Source organism: Pelobates fuscus, chromosome 5 (genome assembly GCF_036172605.1).
Source record: "Pelobates fuscus isolate aPelFus1 chromosome 5, aPelFus1.pri, whole genome shotgun sequence".
NCBI classification, from domain to species: Eukaryota; Metazoa; Chordata; class Amphibia; order Anura; family Pelobatidae; genus Pelobates; species Pelobates fuscus.
In genome coordinates, this window is record NC_086321.1 from 374,158,824 (window position 1) to 374,180,331 (window position 21,508).

The 21,508-nt window shown below is 43.0% G+C and overlaps 1 protein-coding gene across 3 annotated transcripts in view; it reads left to right on the top strand.

The window, feature by feature from the left end:
- STXBP4 (syntaxin binding protein 4) overlaps window positions 1–21,508 on the top strand; it is an 82,961-nt gene that overhangs the window by 50,978 nt on the left and 10,475 nt on the right. For 2 of the 3 annotated variants that reach the window (XM_063456231.1, XM_063456230.1), the window contains exon 16: window positions 8,310–8,367. The exons of the other annotated variant lie outside the window; for it this stretch is intronic. In XM_063456231.1, coding sequence (XP_063312301.1) covers window positions 8,310–8,367 — 58 coding nt within the window. The remainder of the gene's footprint in view (window positions 1–8,309; window positions 8,368–21,508) is intronic. 3 annotated transcript variants of the gene reach the window in all.

The following is a 21,508-nucleotide window of genomic DNA, read 5'->3' on the forward strand; positions in this document are numbered from 1 at the left end:
GTTCTTTTAAGACAATTTCCGATCACCGGTTTGCTTTAAACTGGTATCTTGCGGTATCTTGCGTTCAGCAGGAGGTCAGCAAGTTTGTGTATTATTAGTGAAAAGAAATAAAAATACACAAAAAGAAATAAAATGCATCACTACTCTCCCGCGGCCTCACAATAGCTTGCCGTCTTGTGAGGCAGCTGAATTGTGTTACCCTGAGCAGCCTTAAATCTAACCTAGATTAGGCCCTCATTATTCCGAACAGGAGATGCTAACCCTAAGCACCTCACTCCGTTTGCCGATAAATGGAGATGAAAGCATTGTACATCCTACCTTTATAATAACCTGTTTATTTTTACGTTTTATGTAACAGAAAGCTGTATTGATTAATCTGTGGGGGGGCACTCTGGCGAAAACTTGTGAATGAAGGCAATTCATTTTCAACGTACTATTCTGACTGTTCGTCTGCTCTACTTTTAGTGGACTTCAATTTATTTAATTCTTTCATTCTGCATCTTTGAGGTCAGCTGCTACTTGAAAACCACCAGCTCTACGCAGGAGGACTCAAGTTATATTTGTGATTTTTGAAAGAGAAATATATATTTTTAAAAAAATAGAGCGACTTCTATTATTGAGTGACGTTAAAAAGAAGAAAAAAAAGAAGAAAATATGACTGTAATTTCTTTGAAAACATATTTACAAAGTCTCTTCCAGGTCTAATTGTGAGTTTGCAGTAAAGATCAATAAACCCATCCTTAAGGCACATACAAAGCAGGAGTTTTTATGATTTCCCTGTGAGTCCAGGGCTTTATCTAAATGAAATAATTAATGCCACCTGCTCATTCATAGGTTTCAGAACCCCGCACAGTGGGATTACTGTAAAAAGTTAAAGCAAGGCTGCTATGTTCCCTAAATTCCATTCATGGTGACAGGTCATCGAGTAGACCATCATGTAACCTAGGCTACTGTGTTTGCCAACTTCCATTCCCAGTCTGGTTCTTGCTTTCAAATCGCTACATAATGCTACTTCCACCTATCTATCCTCCCTTATACACAAGTATGTCCCGTCTAGGCCCTTACGATTTGCTGAAGACTTACGTCTATCTTCTGTCCATACTCCCACCTCTGATGCTCGCCTTCAAGACTTCTCCAGGGCTGCACCGTTCCTGTGGAACTCGCTTCCCTCCTCCGTTAGATGCTCACCCAGTCTCCACTCCTTCCAAAAAAATTGTTAAAAACCCACTTCTTCATAAAAGCGTATCAATTAAACTGTTAACAGCTCCTGACTGATTCCTCTTCTGCAACTGTCACCAGTCTAATACTATCCTTACCTTTTTGTGTCATTTTACCCCACTCCCTCTAGCATGTAAGCTCATTGAGCAGGGCCCTCAACCCCTCTGTTCCTGTGTGTCCAACTTGTCTGGTTACAACTATATGTCTGTTCGTCTACCCATTGTAAAGCGCTGCGGAATTTGATGGCGCTATATACATATCATAATAATAATAATAACCATATCACCAAATTCCTTGGCATTTATTTTATATATGCATATATTATGAAGTTTTTCTGTAACAGGTTTTAGAGGCAAACAGTCATTCTCAATTCTTGTAACAAGTGTAAAAACTTTTCATTGTTAATTAGTACGGAATCTTTACACTGCATCACTAAGGTCTAATTGCTGTTCCCACTGGGTCCTGAGATAAGCAAGTGATTGCACATTCTTACGTATCTGCACACTGATTCCCACATGGTTGCAAACGTTGACCAGCAGGAGCCAATTAGCTTTAGCCCCATGAAGTGCTGAAAGTTCAGGTCACGAATCCTTTTATTTGCCTCACTAATGGGCCTGCGAGTTACATTCAAGACCCTTTTGCCGGCATCATAAATGCTTTTCTTTCACATTGTTCTGCAGCAGGCATTCCTGGGGAATGTAGTCCCTAGTCTGTAAGACTAAATATGGTTCTAGTTTGGACAGCCAGCAGCTACTGAGGTCGAAGTTGAGGCTTATAGGGACGGTTCTTGTCTTGGTAGCTACCAAAGATGGATCTGAGCTATGTCAGAAATTCCCACGTATAACCATGCACAACAGCACTAGGAGGCCTTGCACTGATTTCATGACAGTACTCTATACCTCTGCAAATTCCTTATTGGCATCTGATGCAAACACATGTGTGACGTCACGTTTAGTGCTTCTCCCATTTTGTCTGGAAAAATCACGACTGTCAACTACTTCCTTGTTTATGAGAAGTATGAAGAAACAAATACTGCGAAGAGCAGACCCCTTGTTCTCTCTATCTATCCATCTTTCCACTGACCCATATTCGATGTTCACCCATGTCTGATCATGGACACCCCAACTGACATTCCCCCTGAATATAACTATGACATCATTGGCCTGTTGTCTCCCACCACAACCAGTTACCCTGGAATTTAACTTTTGGTGCAACTTTCAGTCAGGATTTTTTTTACAAGTTCCTACATATCTGGGGTGGATTCACTAAATTGTGATTTCTCCAATGTCATCTGAATTGCAAAGCGGAAACAAAAGTAGCAGGTTAGAGCATTTTTCCTTTTCTTACAATTTGTAGCCAGTATATTGCAGAAGTCTTGTAAGCTCACTGTTTAGGAAATAAACCCAGTGCTTAATTCATTTTGCACCAACCACTGTTAGTGAAGGCTGTGTGCTAATTATTACTGGCAGAGGAAGTGTAACAAGGTTGCCAATTAGAGAATAATCAATGGGGTTATATGGGTGATACCATGCTGGGCTGCAGTTCTAACTCCATGAAGGAATATGTACTAAATCAACCACTTCATACAAGACCTGAAAACTGCTTTTTTGTTCAATATATCCCAGACATCATAGGGTAACCTTCCCTTCCATACTAATTAACTCTCAGTATTCACGGTAACTGCAAAAGATTTATTACTTGTAAAATCGCAGAGTGACAGACGCTCCCTCCCTTTTCATATTGATGCTCCTGTTGCCTTTAATTTTATGTTACCAGGAACAGTTAGCTGACTCCTTCATCTTCTCATACATGCTGTGAAAGGACTTGTTAGATTGTGGAGGAGCTAGTCTTCCTTTTATGGGCTCAGAGAGACTCAGCCGGGACAGTCCTAAACAGGGCAGCTTATACAGAAGCATGACTGTTACACATCACCATCTGTTGGTTGAAAGTTGTGTGTTCCATGCTACGCATTCTATGTTTGATATTCCATGCTGTGTGTTCGATGTGGGGTATTCTTTTCTGGGTGTTTTAGTCTATGAGTTCCATGCTGGGTTTTGATATTGAGTATTCCATGTTGTGTATTCTGTTCTGTGTGTTCTGATCCATACGTTCCATCTTGGGTGTTCAATGTTGGATATTCCATGCTGGGTAGTCTGTGTTTGTTATTCCATGCTGGTTATTCTATTCTGGGTGTTCTAGTCTATGGGTTCCATGCTGGGCGTTCTAGTCTATGGCATCCATGCTAGGAGGTGTTCGATGCTGATTTTTCTGTTCTGGGTGTTATAGTATATGGGTTCCATGCTAGGTGTTCGATGCTGGTTATTCTGTTCTGGGTGTTCTAGTCTATGGGTTCCTTGCTAGGTGTTCGATGCTGGTTATTCTGTTCTGGGTGTTCTAGTCTATGGGTTCCATGCTGGGTGTTTGATGCTGGTATTCTGTGCTGGCTGTTCTAGTCTATGGGTTCCATGCTAGGTGTTCGATGCTGATTATTCTGTTCTGGGTGTTGTAGTATATGGGTTCCATGCTGGGTGTTTGATGCTGGTTATTCTGTTCTGGGTGTTCTAGTCTATGGGTTCCATGCTGGGTGTTCTAGTCTATGGGATCCATGCTGGGTGTTCTAGTCTATGGGATCCATGCTAGGAAGTGTTCGATGCTGGTTATTCTGTTCTGGGTGTTCTAGTCTATGGGTTCCATGCTGGGTGTTTGATGCTGGTTATTCTGTTCTGGGTGTTGTAGTCTATGGCTCCCATGCTGGGTGTTCTAGTCTATGGGTTCCATGCTGGGTGTTCTAGTCTATGGTTTCCATGCTAGGTGTTCGATGCTGGTTATTCTGTTCTGGGTGTTCTAGTCTATGGGTTCCATGCTGGGTGTTTGATGCTGGTTATTCTGTTCTGGCTGTTCTAGTCTATGGGTTCCATGCTAGGTGTTCGATGCTGATTATTCTGTTCTGGGTGTTGTAGTATATGGGTTCCATGCTGGGTGTTTGATGCTGGTTATTCTGTTCTGGGTGTTCTAGTCTATGGGTTCCATGCTGGGTGTTCTAGTCTATGGGATCCATGCTGGGTGTTCTAGTCTATGGGATCCATGCTAGGAGGTGTTCGATGCTGGTTATTCTGTTCTGGGTGTTCTAGTCTATGGGTTCCATGCTGGGTGTTCTAGTCTATGGGATCCATGCTGGGTGTTCTAGTCTATGGGATCCATGCTAGGAGGTGTTCGATGCTGGTTATTCTGTTCTGGGTGTTCTAGTCTATGGGTTCCATGCTAGGTGTTCGATGCTGGTTATTCTGTTCTGGGTGTTGTAGTATATGGGTTCCATGCTGGGTGTTTGATGTTGGTTATTCTGTTCTGGGTGTTCTAGTCTATGGCTTCCAAGCTGGGTGTCCTAATCTATGTGTTCCAAGCTGGGTGTTTCATGCTGCGTATTGTAGGCTATGTTTCCATTCTGGGTGTTCTAAGCTGTGCTTCCTATGCTGCATGCTGTAGACTGTTTCTCAGAGTGGGTATTCATTGTTGGGTGTTCTAGTCTATGCTTTCCATGTTTGGTATTCTGGGCTGTGCATTCCATGCTGGCTGTTCTGTTCTGTATTGGGTATTCTGGGCTGTGCATTTCGTGCTGGCTGTTCTTTACTGTTTTTTCCATTCTTGGTATTCAGTGTTGGGTGTTCTATATTGGGTATTCCATGCCTGGTATCCCATGCTGCATGTTCTAGGCTATGTTGCCCATGCTGTATGTTCTAGGCTATGTTGCCTCAACTATGTATTGTAGGCTATGTTGCCTATGCTGTGTGTTCTAGGCTTTGTTGCCTATGCTGTGTATTCTAGGCTATGTTGCCTATGCTTGGTGTTCTAGGTTATGTTGCCTATGCTGTGTGTTCTAGGCTATGTTGCCTATTCTCTGTGTTCTATGCTATGCTGGGTGTTCTAGGCTATGTTGCCTATGCTGGATGTTCTAGGCTATGTTGCCTATGCTGTGTATTCTAGGTCATGTTGCCTATGCTGTGTATTCTAGGCTATGTTGTCTATGCTGTGTGTTCTAGGCTATGCTGCCTATGCTGTGTGTTCTAGGCTATGTTGCCTATGTTGGGTGTTCTAGGTTATGTTGCCTATGCTGTGTGTTCTAGGCTATGTTGCCTATGCTGTGTATTCTAGGTTATGTTGCCTATGCTGTGTGTTCTAGGCTATGTTGCCTATGCTGTGTGTTCTAGGCTATGTTGCCTATGCTGTGTGTTCTAGGCTATGTTGCCTATGCTGTGTTTTCTAGGCTATGCTGGGTGTTCTAGGCTATGTTGCCTATGCTCTGTGTTCTAGGCTATGTTGCCTATGCTGGATGTTCTAGGATATGTTGCCTATGCTGTGTATTCTAGGTCATGTTGCCTATGCTGTGTATTCTAGGCTATGTTGTCTATGCTGTGTGTTCTAGGCTATGCTGCCTATGCTGTGTGTTCTAGGCTATGCTGCCTATGCTGTGTGTTCTAGGCTATGTTGCCAATGCTGTGTGTTCTAGGCTATGTTGCCTATGCTGGGTGTTCTAGGCTATGTTGCCTATGCTGGGTGTTCTAGGCTATGTTGCCTGTGCTGGGTGTTCTAGGTTATGTTTCATATCCTGGGTGTTGGAGACTCTTTCATATGCTGGGTGGCTATGGTATGCTGTGGATTCTAGGCTATGTTTCCTAAACTGAGTATTCTATGCTGGCTGTCCTAGGCTACGTTTTCTGGGTATTCTATGCAGTGTGTTAAATGTGTTCTATCATGGGGGTTACTTTACCTCTTGCTTTGTGTCCTATGCTTTGTGTCCTATGTTGTGTGTTTCCTGATGTGTGTTCCAGGTTTTTAATTTCATGCTGTGTGTTCTGTGATGAGTGTGCCGTGCTGTGTGTTCTAGGATGAGTGTTTTAGATCTTTGTTCCAGGTTTTTAATTTCATGCCGTGTGTGCTGTGAAGAGTGTGCCGTGCGATGTGTTCTGTGATGAGTGTTTTAGATCTTTGTTCCAGGTTTTGGAATGTGTCCTATGCTGTCTGTAGGTTCCAGGTTTTTGTTCCGGTCCCTGTATAGCACTCTATGTTGCTTATCTTGGTAAATCTCTGTTTTAGCCTCTGCTACAAATGCTAGATGTGTTGTAAACAAAGCCCAGTATTTAGTTTCACCTTAGAGATTTCATTTGCTGAGTCCACATTAGAACTACTGTTGGACAGCCTGGATCTTGCACCGGGTTAAGTCTTGGTAGAATGTAGAGCGGTACATGAATAAAACAAATTAGTGAGACCTATAGTACTTTGCTCCCCTTGGTTCTCACAAGCCATCCCACATGAAGCCAGATACAGAAAGCCTGCCTTCTGATGAGCATCAAGCCGTGTTGCTAAGGACCGAATTGCTGCATGTTAATAATACTCTGAGATGCTGCAGATCTTTGGCCCAATCAAGCGATTGCAGAGACTTTGGGAGCGATCAATCAAGTAATGGTAAAAAAAGACACTGTTTGAGATTTTTTTTTAACCTTTTCTTTTTTACCACAAACATTTGCTTTCCTGCAGATACCTGGAGCGGCGGCTCGCAGACCATGTCCTCCCCATAAGTTCTTCCCAATGTTTTGTGTGATAGTAACGGGTTTATGATGCTGTGAGTGTGGTGTTTTGGCAATAATTGTGTAAGGGGCAGTTACCATAGAAACCAATGGAATGTCCCTGCTGATTGCTCCTTTTTTATTGCTTTCCCCTAGGATTGTGTCAATTACTAGGTATTAAAGGAGAATCTCCTAAGCAGAAGATTGAGAGGGTTACTCCAAGCACTATAGCCACTTCACTGATTTCAAGTGCTCATAGTGCCTGGAGTCTGCATGTGCTGTGTTTTTCTATGAAACTCGCACCTCTGGCTGCGATTTCAAGAGTTTGAGGTGCCTAATGTGAATCCTGGATAATTTAGTGTCGGATGCTGCCCATATCCTCCCTGCAGCCTGCCCTCTCTGCAATCCTTCCGCCTCTGGCAAGGGGTAGTAATGTCAGCCGTAGAAAATCGGCTTGCAAGGAGAACTTCAACGCTGGATCGAGGTGAGTTTTAGCTGCATTTTGGGGGGAGGGGAAACCAGCTCAGCAAGGATTTTATGTATCACACTTTTGGTTGGAGTAACCCTTTAACTTTATATTAAATGTATCTGTTTTTGGTATAATGTCTGATATTGCTTGTCAGAAATCAGTTTTTTTGTTGTTTTTGCGTTCAGATATAAGCATACTGCATAGAATTGAAGTGTGCAATGGCAGCTGGGTGACTGACCCTAGTTAGCACCGGTAAAATAGGGAGGAAAAGGGCTGAGTATGACATCACTGTGTCAGTTGTCCTAAGAAATGTTCTGATGTCATCTTACATGGAATTCTAAATTGGGTTCCTTACCAAGACAGCATTACAGTTTACACCTATAAAAGCAGAAATAATTTAATTCTCTCTTTATTCTCTTTTACCATATTGGGGAAAATTCTCCTTACCGCTTCTATCTGTACTTCTGTCTGAGAATAATTTGCAGTGCAAAGGGGGAATGTCTCATGGTCTGCATTATAGGATATCATTATGTGATGTCATATGTTTCAATAAGACATGCGACATGGGCTTTAAGTTAAGTGGTGTAGCTCCAAAATGAGATGGTGATGGGTTAACAAGGCGGATGATATGGGGACTGGGAAAGGGGGTGTATAGAAGGGGGTGCATAGATCAGTCACTAGACTGTTCTTTACTGGGTTTTCCAAAACACCTTTAGTTTAATGAAACAGTTTTGTTGTATAGATCATGCCTCTGCAGTCTCACTGCTCAATTCTCTGCTATTTAGGAGTTGTTTTGGTGCCTACAGTATCCCTTTAATAATCGCTAGATTGTAAATGGTGCTTTTTACCTACTGACTGATAATCATTGTATAAATAATGAAATCGCTTTGCGTTAAGACACATGCAGAGGCACAGTCCACATCGTAGCCTTAGAATCTTACATTTATATAAGATTTTAGGAAATTTGTACACAGTTAGAGATGCCTTTCTGTTTGCAGATATTTAGCCTGTGTCTCTTCATTTTACTGTTTTGTGACTGAGGCTTTTATCTTTTTCCTCAGGCCTTCCATACGGCTGGGAGGAAGCTTACACGGCAGATGGAATCAAGTACTTTATCAAGTGAGTCTGTGTGTAATGCAGTGTAAGCAGTCTGTGCCACATCTGGCAGGGAGCGAGGACTGCCGCGCAGAGCACATTACTGGCGCCCTCGCAGGAGATGGAGTGTGGGATACAGGGAGTCATTAAGGCAGCATCGGCCACAATAAAATCTGAATTGCTAGAACAGCTTCAGTATCACTGGTGGAAAGCTTTACTTGTATTTGTATATACAGATATGCACTCTCATACATTATACTAACTGGGCAATAATGTCAACCTGTGCTCCCTGTATAATGCACTGGGCACGTGGCATTAGTGGGTCCTAGTAAGTAAGGGGGCTGATTGATAAGGGCCGTGTTGTAAATTACTGACAACATTTTAATGTGCTAATTACCAAAGCATTGAACCTAATTCTTCCACCTCCCAGTTGCATTTCCGGCTATTGATGGCCACAGTGCAATGTATGCCATTTATTTGACAATGGTCCACGGTTGACCTCAAGCATGCAACCAACAGGCGAGTAGGTGCAGCTTGGCCACTAACACATGCTACAACACCCGTGCAGTAATATTGCAGAGTGTTAGATCCGGGCTGGTTGTGGGCCCTGAATTTGGAGGAACGCTGCTTTTGTGCTCAGTTCTATTTAAAAGCAACTGCCTGTTCTTTATTATTAACCAGCCGGGCTTTGCGTAGCACACAGGGTAAATGTTGCACCAAATGCAAAACTCACAAACTAATCAGCTGCCAGTATTGCTTGCAGGAACGGATTATAAAGCTGTCATCATGTGCATTAGCCACATGGGGGCGCTTCCATCCAGACCAAAGTCTTCACCCTCATATCTTCAGCATGATTCGCACTGTGTGCAGATCTCAAACAGACTGCGTGACCAGGGGCCAGTCATAAAACCGTGCTGATACAGCCGGACTGGGAACCTTGGTAGGATTAACCCGGGACAGATAGGGGGAGTGCAGCAGGTGCAAGGCCTCCAGGGTCCACCAGAGTTTAGGACCCCTCCATTGGCCACCCATCAGGGGAGGAAGAGCAGTGGAAGAGGAATGTGGCTTTTTGGGGGAGGGAGGGGCCAATTGACATTGAAATGTGCCAATCTAGAAGGGAGACGGTTAGTTGGCAGCCGAATGTGCAAATCTAATTTGGGAATATAGAGAGTTCATGGGCAGGCAAATGTGGCAAAATTTGGGCATGGGGAGTTAATTATCAGGGAAATGTTGAGAAATGTCTAAATTGGGGAAGAAGAGTGTGAACTGGCATGGGGATGTAGAGCCATGTGACTATTGAGTTGGTTATTTGGCAGTAGTAGCAAGTGGGGACATTTTGGAAATTAGAGTATAATTGTCTGGAGTGTATGAAAGCCCCCCCCAAAAAAATCTTGCACAAGGGCAATTTTGTTCATTAGTCCCCTACTGGATTAACTGATTGAATATTAAATTGTCAATGTATCCTACTCCATGCTATGCATGTGGTGGATGGATTTAATGATACTAGTGGTAATATGTCAGGGTAAAACAATGAGGAGTGTAGCGATAACCCACTGTAATATTATAAATATATATATATATTTTTTTTTTTTTTCAAATATATACTTCTATATTGTGGCTAGCAGGGGGATCAAGTTATATGGCATTTAAATACATACAGAATCTCTTACCGTCCCATCACAGTAATGTATATTAAATTATCCATGCAGGAGTGTCCCACAGTAGTCCTTCTTTACTAAACATATGGCTTCCAGTTGTCAGTGTAAGTAAAGTTCCTCTCCTGGATAGAGGTTAGACCCTCCCCCTGGCTCTTCAGGGGTGGAGTTGATTGAGAAGATCATGTTGTTGGAACAGCTGGCCTAGGCTCAGACTTATACACATGCTTCAAGTGCTTGTGCTTATTTAATAAACACAAAAAAATGCATCACAAAACTATTTTATGTTCTGAGGAAATTGGTAATTTTGTGAACATTATTTATTTTAATCTATATTAGCAGACAAGTGAAAAGCAACTGCCTCTGGCTGGTGTCCCACTGCTTTCGCCTCATTATTTCCCCCATACACCATCTCCTTGCTCCAATTTTACACAACAGCCTTAAATTGTTTTCTTTTTCTCGCATAATTACAATCAAATAAACTGCAGGCAGCCTCCAATACATGGCATAGCTCTTGAAGGCAGTTCTGTCCCTCAGAGCACGTGGAGAAAACTGTGATTTTATTTTTGTGTGGTTCTTATTTATTTGTTGGTTTTAACTCTTTCATGGACATAATTGTTAGGTAGAGATCGGAAAGACATTTGTGATTGAATTTACCAAAATTCCACTTCTAGAATCTCCTGGCCCTAAGCTGTTTGTCCTGACCTGTTGGCTTCATACATATCTCCATATCATGTGCTGCCCATCCTGAACTTTTTGTTTCTTCTACATCTTTTCCTCCTCTCACTGCTTGTCCTGACCTGTAGGTTTCTTCTATATCTCTGGATCCAGTGCTGCCCTATCCTGATCTGTTGGTTTCTTCCATATCTCCTGATCATGTGCGGCCTCTCATGATCTGTTGCTATTTTCTAGATCTTTTCATCCTGTCCTGTCTACTCTTATAGGCTTATATGCTTATTTTTAGTTATATATAAACCTGTGCTGCCCACCTGTTCAACTAGTTTTGTTTCATAAGCTTTCAATCCTGGAACTTTTCTACGCATCTTGTTTGCTTAAACGTTTGTGAAATATGAAGCCCATACCAGCTATTTGACTTATTTGAGCTGTGCTACTAGTTCAGGATTTTTGACTACATTATTATGCTCTTTTGGAACCCGCTGCATCATCCCATTTACAGTGGCCTTGTGAACCTAGAGACCGGTACGGGAAAGTCTAGGTTGGTGGAGAGCTCTGCTAACATCACTAAGTTTTGATCTTAATCTTGTACCTCAGAAACAGGTGTCCAGCAACCTATGACCAATATTGCTTGGTCAGGTGGCATGATTACTGCCGCACTTTACTTGTGTCTGCTTTGTATAAAATGCGACCAGGGTTCCCATGTGGAGGAGAAAAGTGTATACCTGTTAGATAGTGAAGCTTCTATTTCCTCCATTTGTTTGATCAATTCTAGTTTTAGTATCCAAACCCTGATTGAGGGAACTGTTTTTTTTTTTTTATTCCAATTTATTGGAATTAGTGTGTTTGGGGCTGTAATCATGTGGTTGATAAGTATACGTTGCCATTTAGGAATATGGTGTGGGTGTAGGAGGAACATTAGCGTTTCCGGGGATTGTGAGATGCGAATGCCTACTATGGAATGTATCATGTCTAGTATCCGTGTCCAGTATGCCTGGATTATTGGGCAGGACCACCAGATATGTGCAGTAGTGCCTCCTTGTTGGGAACATCTCCAACATGTGTGGAAGGGAACAGCCTGTGGAGTAGTGCCATCTTTGATATGTGTTTGTATGAGCTCTCCCTAACTGTGGTGCTGACCGAGGAGTTGTGTATATAGGTAAAGATCCGTCGCCAAACTTGTGTGGAGATGGTAATATTTAATTCCTGTGACCATAAAGACGTGAATGGTGGTAGTTTCTCATTGTCAATGTTGTTTAACATTTTGTAGAATGTGGAGAGGTGTTTGAGAGGTTCAGTGGGTTTCAAATGAGGTTTGTGGGCGGTCTCCTTTGAGGAGGTTTGGGTTGGCGGTGAGGAAGTAAATCATCTGCAAATGCAGATATTTTGTATTCCTGGTGCTGGACCCGGAACCCATGTATGTTGGGGTGGTACCCTGTAAGAAGGGTTCCAAAATCAGAATGAAGAGTAGGGGAGATAAGGAGCAACCTTGCATCGTTCCATTTCTAATGTGTACCGATTTGGACAGTTGCCCATTTATCCTTAATTTTGCAGTCGGAGTGGAATATATTGCCTGTATCCAGGTCATCCAGTTGAGGCCTAAGCCTAGCGTTTAAAGAGAAGTCGTTAACAAGGTCCAGTCTACTCTGTCAAACGCTTTCTCAGCGTCAGTGGAAAGCATTAGACGTTGTGTTTTGGAAGTTTGAGAGATGTGCATGAGGTTTAGTAATTTGGTGGAGTTGTGCTTAGCTTCATGGCCTGGTACAAAGCCGGATTGATCTGCGTGTATGAGGGTGGTGAGTAGTGGTTGTAGGCGATTGGCTAGAATTTTAGTGAACAGTTTGAGGTCTATGTTGATCAGCGATATGGAACGGTAACTACCGCAGTTGGTCGGGTCTCTACCCGGTTTGGGGATCAGTGTGATACGTGCCTCAAGGGAGGATTGTGGGAGTGTTGCCGCTTTAGTGAGGGTGTTGAAATGTTCAGTTAGGTTTGGGAGAAAAGCTTTGTAGTATAGGGCAGTTAAGCCGCCTGGGCCTGGACTTTTACCCAGAGGTGTTTTGTGGACTGCCAGACGTAATTGAAGCTGCGTCAAATGAGTGTGCGATGTTTTGCGGGGTGGTTTGTTTGATTATAGTGGCTAAGAAGTTTGTGATGGCTGAGTAGTTTGGCGGGGCATCCCTGAGATTATATAATTTAGTGTAAAAAAGAGTGGAATTCCTCCATTATCTCCGGGAGAGTCTGGGAGAGTTTGCATTTTTTATTTTTGAGATTTATGAGGATTGTTTGGGTTGCACTTTCAGAGTGTATTGGTGTCGTGGAGAGAGGCACTGAGGCTAGTGGTGTTGTGCAGAGAGGCACTGAGGCTAGTGGTGTTGTGCAGAGAGGCACTGAGGCTAGTGGTGTTGTGCAGAGAGGCACTGAGGCTAGTGGTGTTGTGCAGAGAGGCACTGAGGCTAGTGGTGTTGTGCAGAGAGGCACTGAGGCTAGTGGTGTTGTGAAGAGAGGCACTGAGGCTAGTGGTGTTGTGAAGAGAGGCACTGAGGCTAGTGGTGTTGTGCAGAGAGGCACTGAGGCTAGTGGTGTTGTGCAGAGAGGCACTGAGGCTAGTGGTGTTGTGCAGAGAGGCTTGGTGAGGCCTAATAGAAAGCAGTTGTTGGTGGGGGATTCCATCATAAGAGGTGTGGAGATGGACAATGGTGGTCTTGTGAGGTGTCTTCCCGGAGCTACTGCTCACAGAGACAGGAGACGTATCGGTAATATTGTTAAGCAAGCAAAGCAGGAAGGGGAATTGGATGTACTTGTCCATTTAGGGACAAATGACTTGGCTTGCCATGCGGTTTCAGAGGTTAAGGAAGTTTTTAGTGTTTTTGCCAATGATATACGGCAGGTTGCTTCCACATTGTCATTCTCTGAAGTTCTGCCTGTGCATAACACTCAGAATGACAGGCGGATGCGTATTAGGGACTTTAACTTGTGGCTTGGTGAATGGTGTCGGGAGCAAGGATTTGGCTTTATTGCTCATGGTAGCTCTGTTTGGAATGGAAATAAACTGTACAAAAAAGATGGTTTGCATCTTTCTCAAAAGGGAACAAATGTTCTCAGTGAGCAGTTCAGAGGTTTTGCTAGGATGTATTTAAACTAGGAGGGGGGGGCAAAAGGGTGATAAAACATCAATCCAATTGTCCCCCAAAACAAGGACAGAAGGTGCCTGTAGCAAGTGTGTTAAAAAATGATAAGCTTAGAGTCATGTCTACAAATGCTCGCAGTTTAGGGAATAAGATCCATGAACTTGTGGCAATAATGGCAACTGATAGTGTAGATTTAGTCGCTGTTACTGAGACATGGTATAATGAGAAAAATGACTGGGACATAGCAATACCAGGGTACTCTTTATATAGAAAAGACAGGGAAGGCAAGAAAGGGGGAGGGGTGGCCCTGTATGTAAAGAATAGCATAAAATCTAGCCTAATAAAGGTTAGTGAGGCGAACATAGAGTCAGTTTGGGTTACGTTAGAATTTGGTAATCACACAGTAACTCGTGTAGGTGTGATTTATAGGCCCCCAGGACAAATTGAAGAGTTAGATAATCTACTAGTTGAAGAAATAGCTAAAATGACAATGAAGGGGGAAGTTATCATCATGGGTGACTTTAATCTTCCTGATATAAATTGGAAAACAAAAATAGCTACATGTGCCAGGAGCACACATATTCTAAACTCCCTACTGGGATTGTCTCTAAAACAAGTCGTTGAGGAGCCAACTCGTAAAGAGGCCATACTAGATTTAGTGTTAACAAATGGAGATTTGGTATCAGATATTACTGTAGGTGAAAGTTTAGGATCCAGTGATCATCAGTCAGTGTGGTTTAATATAAGAACAGTGACTGAGTCACACCACACAAAAACAAAAGTTTTAGACTTTAGAAAAACAGACTTTTCCAAAATTAGAATATGTGTAAAGGAGTCATTATCAGACTGGAGCAATTTAAATGGAGTCCAAAAGAAATGGGATTATTTAAAAGTTGCACTACTGAAGGCAACAGAAAATTGCATTAGGCTTGTCAGTAAAAGCAAAAAATTCAAGAAACCACTGTGGTACTCCACAGATGTAGCCAAAATAGTAAAAAACAAAAAGTTAGCATTTAGTAATTATAAAAAAACCCAGAGTGAGGAAGACAGAATGACCTATAAGATTAGGCAGAAAGAGGCTAAGCAAGTTATAAGAGCTTCCAAATCACACACAGAAGAGAAAATAGCACAGTCAGTAAAAAAGGGGGACAAAACCTTTTTTAGATACATAAATGAGAAAAGAAAAGTAAAACAAGGATTAGTTAGATTAAAAACAAAAGAAGGAAGGTATGTAGATGAGGATAAAGGTCTACCTGACTGCCTCAATGAATATTTTTGTTCGGTATTTACAGATGAAAATGAAGGAAAGGGACCTCAGTTAAGAAAAAGGATAAATGAGTCATTTATTACACGTGAGTTTACAGAGGAAGAGGTTCTATTTCAACTGTCAAAAGTAAAGACAAATAAGTCAATGGGACCTGATGGAATACACCCAAAGCTATTAAAAGAGCTTAGTGGTGTACTAGCAAAACCATTAACAGATTTATTTAACCAATCATTGATAACAGGAGTAGTCCCAGAAGATTGGAAGTTAGCGAATGTTGTGCCCATTCACAAGAAAGGTAATAGGGAGGAGTCGGGCAACTATAGGCCAGTAAGCCTATCTTCAGTAGTGGGGAAAGTGATGGAAACCATGTTAAAGGATAGGATTGTTGAACATCTAAAAACACATGGATTTCAAGATCAGAGACAACATGGGTTTACTTCAGGGAGATCATGCCAAACTAATCTTATTGATTTTTTTGATTGGGTAACTAAAATTATAGATCAGGGTGGTGCAGTAGACATTGCTTACCTCGATTTCAGTAAGGCTTTTGACACTGTTGCACATAGAAGGCTTATCAACAAACTACAATCTTTGAGTTTGGATTCCAATATTGTTGAATGGGTAAGGCAGTGGCTGAGTGACAGGCAACAGAGGGTTGTAGTCAATGGAGTATATTCGAAGCTTGGGCTTGTCACCAGTGGGGTACCTCAGGGATCTGTACTTGGACCCATTCTCTTTAATATTTTTATTAGTGATATTGCAGAAGGTCTTGATGGTAAGGTGTGTCTTTTTGCGGATGATACTAAGATATGTAACAGGGTTGATGTTCCAGGAGGGATAAGCCAAATGGAAAATGATTTAGGTAGACTAGAAAAATGGTCAGAGTTGTGGCAACTGACATTTAATGTGGATAAGTGCAAGATAATGCATCTTGGACGTAAAAACCCAAGGGCAGAGTACAGAATATTTGATAGAGTCCTAACCTCAACATCTGAGGAAAGGGATTTAGGGGTGATTATTTCTGATGACTTAAAGGTAGGCAGACAATGTAATAGAGCAGCAGGAAATGCTAGCAGAATGCTTGGTTGTATAGGGAGAGGTATTAGCAGTAGAAAGAGGGAAGTGCTCATGCCATTGTACAGAACACTGGTGAGACCTCACTTGGAGTACTGTACACAGTACTGGAGACCCTATCTTCAGAAGGATATTGATACCTTAGAGAGAGTTCAAAGAAGGGCTACTAAACTGGTTCATGGATTGCAGGATAAAACTTACCAGGAAAGGTTAAAGGATCTTAACATGTATAGCATGGAGGAAAGACGAGACAGGGGGGATATGATAGAAACATTCAAATACATAAAGGGAATCAACACAGTAAAGGAGGAGACTATATTTAAAAGAAGAAAAACTACCACAACAAGAGGACATAGTCTTAAATTAGAGGGACAAAGGTTTAAAAATAATATCAGGAAGTATTACTTTACTGAGAGGGTAGTGGATGCATGGAATAGCCTTCCAGCTGAAGTGGTAGAGGTTAACACAGTAAAGGAGTTTAAGCATGCGTGGGATAGGCATAAGGCTATCCTAACTATAAGATAAGGCCAGGGACTAATGAAAGTATTTAGAAAACTGGGCAGACTAGATGGGCCGAATGGTTCTTATCTGCCGTCACATTCTATGTTTCTATGTTTCTATGTTGTTTTAAGGCGGTGGCCAGGAGCCTACCACATTTACCTCCTTGGGTGAAGTAGGTATGTTGTGCGGAGTAATTTATTTTTGGTTTGGGCTGCAAGTAGTTGGTTCAGTTCTGTTTGTTCATTTACAAGGGTGTTATATGTAGGGAGGGAGTTTGTGACGAAACCAACCTCGCCACTGGGCATTGGAGAAGCCTGTTTGCCCGCCTCCTACCTGCTGACTATGGCCCCTTGAAAATTGGTACGTTTAGAGAACTATATTTGGGCATATTGTATTTTATTGTGCGACTGCTGGCCCTTTAAGCACAGTGAATGGTATTTTATTGTACTGCTGCTGGCCCTTTAAGAACTGTCTGGGGACATATTGAGACTTTGGGTAACAATACCCTTTAAGACTATGGCCCCTGAAAAGTATGAACTTTTATTGTGTGTGTATGGCCCTTTAAGAACCGTCTGGGGACATCTTGTAACTTTGGTGAACAATGTCCCTTTAAGACTATGTCCCCAGACCTGTAAAATAACTTATTCCTGGCTTTCTCCCACTTGGTTCAGTAAATAGGGCTTACTGAACCAAGTACCACACAGGCGGACCACCCAGAAGTTAAAGTATGCAGGCAATTTACCTCCCAGGCTGTGAGGTTACTGCAGGTTAATTGCCGAGCGCTGGGTGGCCGCCATTCGGCAGCCGAACACGTGGCGGCGGCCATTTTGGTCATTCGAATGCGGTCAGCGGTGTATGCTAAAGATTCTGTGGAACTAAAATCGGCTACACATTCTGCCGAACACCGCTGACCCTTACCTTCTCCCATACGGAACTTGCAGCTCCAGAGACTAAGTCCCGTTCAAAATGGGACTTAGTCGTTTTTCGGCATGAAATTGACCGACCGCACAGCCCAAATCTATGGAACTGTTTTGGGCAGGAAATTGTGCTTGCGGTCGGTCATAAAGGACTTCCAGCTAACTTTTGATCCACTGGAGGGATTTGGCTGATTTTTGGAAGGGTTAATGTTTGAAGTGTGCTGAGTTCAAATATGTAATTGTTATGAATATTGGATGTAGGGTTTTAAAGTTATAGCACATGTATAAAAATTGTATTTTCCCTGGCTGTAATAATTATGTTATATGTTTATCTGAGGGGAGGGAACTTGTGGGTTGTAACCGTTATGCTATTGGCTGTTTTACCCCGCCCCTGTGGGCGGTCTTTTATGTGTAAGATGGAAATAAAAGCAGACTGGGTGTGCTAGCACCTCAGATCATCTTGTACCTTCATGAAGTTTCGGCTCATGTTTGGGGGGATTGGAGAACTACACTCTGGGGATTGCTATAATCACTATACTCCCCAGGGTATAATCGCTGAGCTCTGCTAAGAGCTGGTTCCTGTTCCTGCGCTCTGGAATTCGGAGAGGTCCATCTACTGGAAGCTAGACCCTGGTCTTGGGTCCAGAGTGGGTAGCGTGGCGAGACCCCAACCAAGCTGCGGCGGTTCGTGGGAGTCTACAGTGGTTATGGTGTCTGGTGGAGTGCTTGGAGACCTCGGAAAGCACTAGGAGCATCCGTCAGCGGAGGGTACCCGGTCGGGGTGCCAGCGGTTCCGTTACAGAGTTGTCCTTGCTATGATTGTCCTCTAAATCCTTGATCTCCCGTGTGAGTGTAACCACCTGTTTTTCTCTTTGGTTTTTAAGCACTGAGGTCAGAGCAATGAATTCTCCTCTCACAACGCATTTGTGGGCTTCCCATACGGAAGTGTGGGACATGGCAGGGGATAGTGTTGTAGGATAGTGTGAATTTGTGATAGGACTTCAGGATTGTTTAGTGAGAGGTCATTTAGTTTCCATTGAAAGGATTTCACTGGGAGGGATAGAATATGAATGGACATGGATAGGGGCGCATGATCTGACCATGTGATCGGACCGTAGGAGCACAACGTTGTCAGGTGTAGAAGGTCTTGGGGCAGGAAAAACATATGTAGTCTAGAGTATGTTTGTGATGTTTGGGAGTAGAAATAAAAGTCTTTAGAATGGGGGTGTAGGTTCCTCCAGCAGTCTATTAGTCTACATAGTTACATAGCTGAAAAGAGACTTGTGTCCATCAAGTTCAGCCTTCCTCATATTTGTTTTTTGCTGTTGATTCAAAAGAAGGCAAATAAAAAACAGTTTGAAGCACTTCCAATTTTGAAACAAACTATCATCAAAATTCCTTCTTGACCCTAGAATGGCAGTCAGATTTATCCTTGGATCAAGAAGCTATTACCCTACATTGAAAAATTATATCCCTGAATATTCTTTTTTTGTTGCAAGTATGCATCTAGTTGCTGTTTGAACATTTGTATGGACTCTGATAAAACCACTTCTTCAGGCAGAGAATTCCACATCCTTATTGTTCTTACAGTAAAAAAACTTTTCTATGCCTTAGACGAAATCTTCTTTCTTCCAGTCTAAATGCATGACCTTGTGTATTATGTAAAGTCCAGTTTGTGAATAGATTTCCACACAATGGTTTGTATTGGCCCCGATACATTGCATAATGTTATCATAGCCCCTCTCAGGCGATGTTTTTCTAAACTGAATAGGTTTAAATTTGTTAACCTTTCTTCATAGCTGATATGTTCCATTCCTTTTATTAATTTTGTAGCCCGCCTCTGCACTTTTTCTAGTGCCATAATATAGTCTAGAGTGGTCTCGGAGTCTGACAAAACGGCTACGGGCCGTTGTTTGGTAGGTTGTGGAGGTTGAGGTCATGTCTAGAGCTGTGTCTAACGAAAGGGAGTGTGTGAGGAGAACAATATGGCGACTCCCCGGGCCTTGGCTCCCACATAATTGCTAAAGAAACCCATGGGGTATTTTCGTTTTTCTAGGGTGGGGTCTGCATCTTTTTTTAAATGTTTCTTGTAGGAAGGCCACTTCGGCCTTGAGCTTGTGGAGGTCAGATAAAACCAGGGTCATTTTCTCTGTGGTATTCAGTCCTCGGGTTAAGAGTGACCAGTCTCAGGGTCACCATTTTTATGCTGGTATGTGTAGCAGTCCCCTACCTGTGGCACTCATAAGTAATGGGTGAGTCTAAGAACAAAGTTGTGTTCAGTTAATGCATACACTTAAGGTTTGGTAAAGCACAGTGGAATAAACTATAAACAAAATGCAACCAAAAAATAAACAATGAAAAGAAAACAGTGAACAGTAGAGTCCGCAAAATAAGAAGACGTATATACATGCTTAAGGCGGTACAATCAGTACCCCTTTTCTCCAGGTTGCGCAAAACTCAATGGTGTCTGTCCCTGTGTAGATAGGTTCTGCAAGTGATCCTAAGTGGCACCGTGGGATAGGTCCCTATGACCTACGGTAGGGGTAATGGTTTCAAGTACTCAGGGTGGGTAAGTGGTTTGGGGGGAGGGTGAGATGGAAAGGAGGGTGGGAGCGGATAACGCCGGATCCAGAAATGGCAACCAGTGGTAGTCTGTTGTGGTGGTCTGTATCGCAGTGGCAGCCATCCAGGGATCGAGCATGAATCCTTTTATAGTTATACATTGTATTGGAGTGGGCTTGTGATCTGGCCTTGAGGAGTTTCTGTGCCCGTATTACATTGGCACTAAATTGCAATTGGACAGTGCTAAAGCCGCATACCCATCACGATCCCGCCCACGTGGCCTCGCTTGAGCCCAAGCGAGGGACCCACAGCCTTGCATAACTCGAACTCAGCAGCGAATCTGGGGTAGGACACCTGTGGTAACTGATGCATACTGGGGGGAGGGCACCATACAGGGGACGGGTGGGGTTGGGAGAGACTCTTATGTTCTAAACCTTATGATTCTCGACAGATAAGTATCAAACTCTCACCCATTCCCATCCCTTGTAGCATTACATAAACATTTTCATTTGGGTAGGATGTGGGACCCAGGGTATTTGAGCTAGGATCAGGAGAGATATAGAGATGGCGGGCATTATATACCTTTGGGCATGTTATATAACCAGGTGTAACCTTTTCTCCCCTTAGTCTACACCTGAGGTAAGGGGACTTAGGGTGAAATGCTAAAGGATTGGCGCCGGTGCAATAGAGGTATAAGGTGCAAAGTGAAAGGTGTGAGGAGAAGGGGAGTAAAGGCTTTGATATCACCAGTCCGCCCTTCATGGTGGTAGTCCGTTGCAGGAATGTCCCTCTCCCGCATGCACTCCGCGTTCGTCTGTTCAACTGCGGTAGTCCAGTATCAACACTTTGGAACAGTCCCCAAGGCTCTATCTTTATACAATTTTGGTGAGTGGGCATAGTGGCATAATATGCAGAGCGTCCATTTGGTTTTGTGAGCGATTATGTGGCATTGGCCTGCGTTTTCTGGGAGTCTGCTGCCAGCGAGATCTTTGCAGTAGTTGTGGTGCAGTTGGGATTTGGGGTGGGCCATACCAATCCAGTAGATCTGTTTCGGTTAGGTCCAGTGCTTGTGTGAACGGTAAGACATTCGTAGAGGTAAGTCACCTTACCTCTACACCTGAGGTAAGGGGACTTAGGGTGAAATGCTAAAGGATTGGCGCCGGTGCAATAGAGGTATAAGGTGCAAAGTGAAAGTTGTGAGGAGAAGGGGAGTAAAGGCTTTGATATCACCAGACCGCCCTTCATGGTGGTAGTCCATTGCAGGATTGTCTCTCTCCCGCATGCACTCCGCGTTCGTCTGTTCAACTGCGGTAGTCCAGTATCAACACTTATATCTGTTTTGGTTAGGTCCAGTGCTCGTGCAAACGGTAAGACATTCGCATG